At 29.4% G+C, this 7,337-nt stretch overlaps 1 protein-coding gene across 1 annotated transcript; it reads left to right on the top strand.

Moving 5' to 3' along the window:
• Positions 1-534: 534 nt before the first annotated feature.
• On the top strand, positions 535-6,429 carry LOC106763311 (cucumisin-like). The gene is made up of 9 exons (XM_014647511.1): positions 535-608; positions 702-793; positions 868-1,102; positions 3,289-3,808; positions 3,888-3,985; positions 4,898-5,125; positions 5,234-5,345; positions 5,428-5,641; positions 5,906-6,429. Exons 1-9 carry the CDS (start codon positions 535-537, stop codon positions 6,427-6,429), a joined length of 2,097 nt encoding a protein of 698 aa, XP_014502997.1.
• Positions 6,430-7,337: the final 908 nt, after the last annotated feature.

Genomic DNA, 7,337 nt, shown 5'->3' with positions numbered 1-7,337 from the left:
GTAGTTTGATACTATTTTTTTTTACAATCATTTATATTGTCTTTTTTTTTTTAAATATAAAAATTAACTTTTATTAAGACCATTTTATTTTTATAAAAGTTATCAAATGCTGTTAAATAATTTTTGGTGTCAAATAACTTGTTTTTTCAAATAATATATATCTCATACTTTTGCAAACATATATACTTAAGGAATATCTTTTGATAGTATACAATAATACTTCGATTTGACTTTCCTTCTCAACTTATTTTCACATTCCTTCTTCAGAAGCAATATCTTTTCATAAATTGCTCTTACGTTCTTATTTATGCCTTTTTTGAAATAATTTTAATGATATACAACTTTTTTAATAAAAAGAAATATTGGATTGCTTTGAAGTTAAGAAGAGTTTGGAATATTTTCAAAATGAACAAATTTACCTGAAAAAGATTTTATCCAAGGTTGAACATAATATTCTCAATGTTTAATTCCTCTTTATTTTATTTTAATGTATCTTGTTCATACTCTAATCTAATACAGATTTACATAGTCTACATGGGCGAATATCCCAAGGGCATAGAATTCACTGAATCACTTCACACTGATATGGTTCAAAGAGTCATCAGCAGGTCATATATTATTACACAATTATTGCTCCCCATTTTCATTAGAACATTCATCTAAAATAATTTTGATTAAACTTCAAAATGGTATCCATCTAGCAAATTTGCACCAGATACTTTGGTGCACAGCTACAAGAGTTTCAATGGATTTGTGGGGAGGCTAACCAAAGAAGAATCAGAAAGAATGAAAGGTAATTTTAATATGATTGTGAGTCTATATATTATGATGTATATACATTTTGTAAAAATATGGAATGTTTGGCAGGAATGGATGATGTGGTTTCTGTTATTCCAAATAGAGTCTACAGTGTCCAAACATCAAGGTCCTGGAACTTCCTTGGCTTCCCAGAAAATGTCCAAAGGTCAAAGGTAGAAAGTAACACAATCGTTGGAGTAATCGACAGTGGAATTTGGCCTAATTCCTCTAGCTTTACCAATGGAGGCTTTGGTCGACCACCACAGAAATGGAAGGGAACATGCCATAACTTCACTTGCAATAAGTAAGTAATTCTTCTTAGATTTGCATAAAATACACCAATCTTCTTTTGTTTCTTCTTTCTTTCACTCTCTCTATAGATGACTAGTTTTCTTTTCTCACCAAAAGCATTTAGGGTTTTTGTCTTTCTATCTCAATTAGGAAATTATGATGCATAGGGTTGTGTTCTTTCAAGTTCCATAATAGACTAATATACCATAATAATAAAATACGTCATTTTCTTTTTCTTAAGTCATTGTGTATCTCACAAATAGGTGACTTACATAATAAGTTTTTCGTCACCAATTGTAAACCAAAAAGAGACTTTCTCGCTTTCTTTTCATATATAATAAGTTTTCCTCTTTATTATTTAAGTAATCAAATTAATACCTACTACGTTATAACAACTTTAGTAATCAAGATAATAGTTAAAATATTAATAAAAGTAAATATATAACTCAAGGTCTCTCTCAAAGAATTTGAAATTAATTTTTAATAAGTTAACTTTGATAAAATCTATATAAATTAAGAGAGTTACACAAATAAAATAGAAATAACAAAAAAACGAAAGATAGTTAAAATAAATAAAAGTTTAAACAAAATAATAAATAAAAGAAAGAAACAAATTTAAAAAATAAAATAAAAAAGGATTAAAAAATTATAAAGAAGTTAGTTGTTTCCACCGTTTTATCAAAAGAAACTTATATTTTTTAGATTAATCATAGTAAATTTAAGTAACTTTTGAATTAAATATTATTATATCTAATAATATTTATTATTTTATCTTTTTTTATCAAGTAGAAGGATAGTTAATTGAGATAAATTTTTGATTAATTAGTCTTCACTTTTAGTTTATGTAACTTTTCAATTGGTAAAAAATTCATTCATTCGCATCTTCTTAATCAAATTATCTTCACATAATATTAAAAACTTCTTGACTTTGATTATTATGCTATGTAAATTTAATATTATATCAGCTTGTTAGAATGTACTACTCATTATCTTTACTTGATTAAACAATAAATCATAATGAAAATATATAAAAAATAATAATTCCATTTAACCTCACAGTCTAGTTAAAAAAATTAGAATCATCACAAAGACTTAATATTACATAAATGTTAAAAATAAAATAAAAATAAAAGAAAATAGATGGAAGGACATGAAAGAGAAGGGATAGGGTGTGGACATCAAAGATCGGCCAAAATTTTCCCTCTTTTTAATAAATATAATATCTCCATGATATTTTTAGTAAAATAGATTTTAAACATTTATGTAATATTAAAATATTTTAAAAGGTTTGGCTTGATTTGAAAATATTTGACAATTTCTATCTATTGGTATTTTCTGATATAATCAAATAAATAAATGTTTAAAAATATTAAATAAAATGTCTAAAGATAGATTCACTCAAAATTATTCACATAATCTAATGTTTTGAAAATACAACCAATATTAGTCTCTAATCAAATTTCACCATCAGATACAATAACAACAATCCTTTTATCTTTATCTTCTATTATTATTATTTCTTCCATCCCTTAATATCTCTCACTTAAAAATTGTGTACACTTTAATCACGTGATGTTTTTATTTGAACTTAACTTCTCTCTGAACTTGTTGTAATTATTAAATATATATTTCTTTGTTATAACTCTGTAACTAAAGCTTCATTTTGAATATAAGAGATAAGCTTATTGTTACACTTCCTCTACTTTCTCTATTAAAGAGGTTCTCCTTCACTAGGTTGCTAAGAGATACCACATTATGATAGTTTCTTCATTTTAAAAGGTTGTTCTTGACTGTGTTCGTAAATGTTTTGTTTTTTTACCCAAAGACATTAAGGATTTTTTGTCTTTCAATCTAGTTATGAAAATATTGATACACTAGATTTCATTACTTTAAGTTGCATATAATAGAATAATAGTCAATGAAGAAAACCAAGTTGTTATAACATATTATAACACATAAAGCGCATGTCTGGTTTCAATTTTGAAACTCGTTCATTTTTTCCATGTCAAAATTGAAATAACAGTGCTAAAGCTAGTTATCCTGGCTTCATTTGATCCACGTCAAAAGTGAATCACAGTGGATCCAAACACATACACCTAAATTCGAGTAATAACTTTTTTCAAAATAATAATTATTAAAAGATGAAACTAACCATTGATTTATGTATCTATGAATGTTTGCTTCATGATTTGTTTATAGCAAAATAATTGGAGCAAAATATTTTCGTCTTGGTGGTGCTTTCGCCGAAGAGGACATCATATCTCCAGCTGATACGAGTGGTCATGGGTCTCACTGTGCATCAACTGCTGCTGGAAACCATGTTAGCAATGCAAATTTGTTAGGGCTTGGCTTAGGAACAGCGAGAGGAGGAGTTCCATCAGCACGCATTGCTGTGTATAAAGTTTGTTGGACAAATGGTTGTGAAACTGCTGACATTCTAGCAGGTTTTGATGCAGCCATTATGGATGGTGTTGATATTATATCTCTTTCATTGGGACCTAAAACCGTCATACGCATGGAATATTTTGAAGATCCAATTGCAATAGGAGCTTTCCATGCAATGAAGAGAGGCATATTAACTTCGAAATCTGCAGGCAATTCGGGTCCAAACCTTTACACGATGACAAATTCTGCACCATGGTTCATTTCCGTGGCTGCTTCCACTATAGACAGAAAGTTTTTAACCAATCTCCTATTGGGCAATGGCCAAATCTTCCATGTAATTATCCCTTTAAATTATTTTACTTATTTTTTAAAATATTAAAAAAGTGACAAAAGATTTCCCTCAACATATGCAGGGAATTTCAGTGAATACATTTAGTCCAACACAGAAGAGTTACCCTTTAATTTATGGGGGAGATGCACCAGCTGCTGGATTTAATAGTTCACTGTCCAGGTACCGACATTTACCAATATTTCATTTTAATTATCTGATTAAATTTCTTTTCTACTTTCTTTCTTTATTTGTAAAACTTAATACACTTCATTTATTCTAAAAGGGTTCGATTTGATGTCTTAATCTTCTCAAATAATGTTCATCTAAATTATAAGTTTAATTATTCTTATTGATTCCTATCATTTTTTTTTTCAAATATAAAAAATATTGAGTCTCTCTAAAAATAATATTAAACTTTTTTTTATTAAATTTACATTAAAACTGTTTTAATGCATGTGTCAATATCAAGATTTAACACATAAAAATTATTGGAATTGACATGTGATACTTCCAATTAATGTAATAGAAAAGCCTACTTTAAGTCTTTTTATAAAAATAAGAATTCAAATAAAAAATATAAAGAAAAAAATAGTTAAATTATTAATTAAGCCTTAAACATAATAAAATTATAAAATTATAATGATTTCTTTTTCTGTATATGATATTATTATATTAAATTTAATTAATTTTAAAAAATTGCATTTAAATGGTAACAACTATTAGTATAATTATATTATTACGTTTTTCATTAACATAATAATTTAATAGTATGTATTTGTAGCATATTTTTACTGTCCTTATAAGTATATTATAAATAAAGAAATAAAAATTTATTAAATTATTGTAGTGTTTTTGTAATTCCATCTATGAATAGTTTAGAAGTCACAAAGTATAGTTTAGCACATTCTTTATACGGTCAATCAACTTTATCCAGATGGAGAAGACAATATTTTTTTTTTTTTTGAAAATTAAAGGGAAATTAAATTTTATAAATAATTGAAGGAATTAAAAATGTAATTTAACCTATAGTTTGTTAATAATCTTTCCTTCTATTACAATTCAAAATTCCATTCTAACATTAGCACTGCTTAGGTCTTGCCTTGACGATTCTTTGAATGGAGCTTTGGTGAGAGGGAAAATTGTTTTGTGTGATGACAATATTTATACTTCTCCTTCGAAAGTGGGATTTGCTTCTGGGGCTGCTGCTGTTATATTCAGAAGTACATCACCTTTGGTTGTGGCAGATGTATATGCATTGCCAGCAATTCACATTACTGCAACTGATGGGAATTCCGTATCTTCTTATTTAAAGTCAATAAGGTACAAAACTTTTCATCAATTTATAAAACATCATACATTAGTGCTGTATAATTTTGTTCAATTAGTCGTAATTATCTGATTTATATGTCATGTCAACTATTATTGTAGTAATCCAGCAGCTACCATATTCAAGAGTTACGAAGGAAAAGATTCATCAGCCCCTTATATTGCTCCTTTCTCATCAAGAGGTCCAAATAAAGTCACCCCAAACATTCTTAAGGTAACATCATGCTACAAAGTAATATCAATCCAACCGATTAAGGCTTATTTGCTTATATCTAAGTTTTCTGCTGATGTTGTAGCCTGATATAGCAGCTCCAGGAGTTGACATCCTGGCTGCATGGTCTCCGATTTCTCCTATTTCTGATGTTAAAGGAGAGAAAAGAGTATCAAATTTGAATATAATATCTGGAACTTCAATGGCATGCCCTCATGTTACTGCAGCAGCTGCTTACGTCAAATCATTTCATCCCAACTGGTCTCCTGCTGCAATCAAATCCGCGTTGATGACAACTGGTATTTATATAATATAATGTAGTTATCAACCTTTGCAGAGACTATCACCCTTAAAAAATGTAGGAAAAATGAGAGTGTGAAAGAATTAAGTAATTTTAAATATATAAACATGTAGAGAGGATATGATAACCTAAAACCTTATGCACAAACCAGCTTAAAGTACATTTTCTATTAGAAAAAAACTAGATTAACTTTGTTTTGTGGTACAACTTGATGGTCATGTATACATGTTAAGGACCAAATTTATTCGTTCATTATTTGCAGCTACCCCTATGAATCCTGCACGTAATGTCGAGGCTGAATTTGCTTACGGAGCGGGGCAAATCAATCCTTTGAAGGCAGTAAATCCTGGACTAGTTTATGATGCTGGTGAAAATGATTATGTTAGTTTTCTGTGTGGACAAGGTTATAGTTCATCAGCGCTGCGAATAATTACAGGAGATAACAGCACTTGCACATCAGCAAATAAAGGGTCTGTTTTCAACCTTAATCTCCCATCTTTTGCTCTATCAACCCCTCGTTCAAGCTACAACAATGTCACTTTTCGTAGAACTGTTACAAATGTTGGATCAGCTACATCCAAATATAGGGCCACGATAACTGCACATCCATCTTCTTTGAAGGTCGAAGTACTGCCAAATGTTTTGGCCTTCTCATCGTTGGGTCAGAGGCTGTCTTTTACCCTTAATATTGAAGGAAGCATTAATGCAGGCTTGGTTTCTTTTTCTTTGATTTGGGATGACGGCACTCTTAAGGCAAGGAGCCCCGTTGTTGTTTATGTTCCATAAATTTTCTGCTACCAGCACTTGTCAGTGCAACAAAAGAAGCAACTTGAATGGCAATGATTTTGTAACTTGTTTGTTTTTTTGTAAGGCCACAGAAATAATGATAAAGTGCTATGTAAGCAAGGAATAAAGTCAAGATAATAATTTCTTTTATCTAAAGAACTTTCTACGAGTCCTTCTGAGTAATTTATATGTCATTATATTATAATGTTTATGCATACCTTCATTATCATTGCTTTTTGAAATGTGATAACAGTTTGTCCTTCTTATAGCAATATAAATGTATGAGATAACGGCCAATGTAGTAATCAAATAACAAGTTTGTGCTTCTTTTTAGTAGGTTTTGGTGCAGGGTTTGAAAGGGGGTCTTGTCTTAGATATTCAATATATGGGAGGTGAGAAAGAACTGGTATCAATAATTACCTTCTTTCTCCTAAGTTTTCTTGTGTTGAGTTACGTAACAAGTTTAGATGTGACAATATCTGAATGCTTAAAAAGTCATCTTTCAACTGGTTTATGATAGAGAGATTTCATTTTATTTGTAATTGGTGGTTGGCCTAAGTTAAGTTAGTTATAGATGTGTTGGTAGTTCTTAATTTACTCCACATACAATATGAAAATAGTGTTGCCAAAGACCGACCGAAATGACAAAAAACATATACTATGTTATGATTAACATTGGTTTTGTGTCGGTCAAGAAACGGACTCTAAAAGAGTAGAGCCTATAACGTTGGCATCGGCTTTCCGTAACACGCAGCTAGTGTCACCTAAGATTAGGTTAATACTCACAATTAGAGTTATCAACTTAGCATGATTTATATACCAGTCTTAATCCATTATTATTGAAAAAACTCCTTTTAGGAAGTTTTATGAAGTGGGAGTCAAAATAAAATAAAACTTTCAGTCTCTAA

The sequence above is a fragment of the Vigna radiata genome, chromosome 6 (genome assembly GCF_000741045.1).
Source record: "Vigna radiata var. radiata cultivar VC1973A chromosome 6, Vradiata_ver6, whole genome shotgun sequence".
NCBI classification, from domain to species: Eukaryota; Viridiplantae; Streptophyta; class Magnoliopsida; order Fabales; family Fabaceae; genus Vigna; species Vigna radiata.
This window is presented reverse-complemented; position numbering and strand designations above follow the sequence as displayed.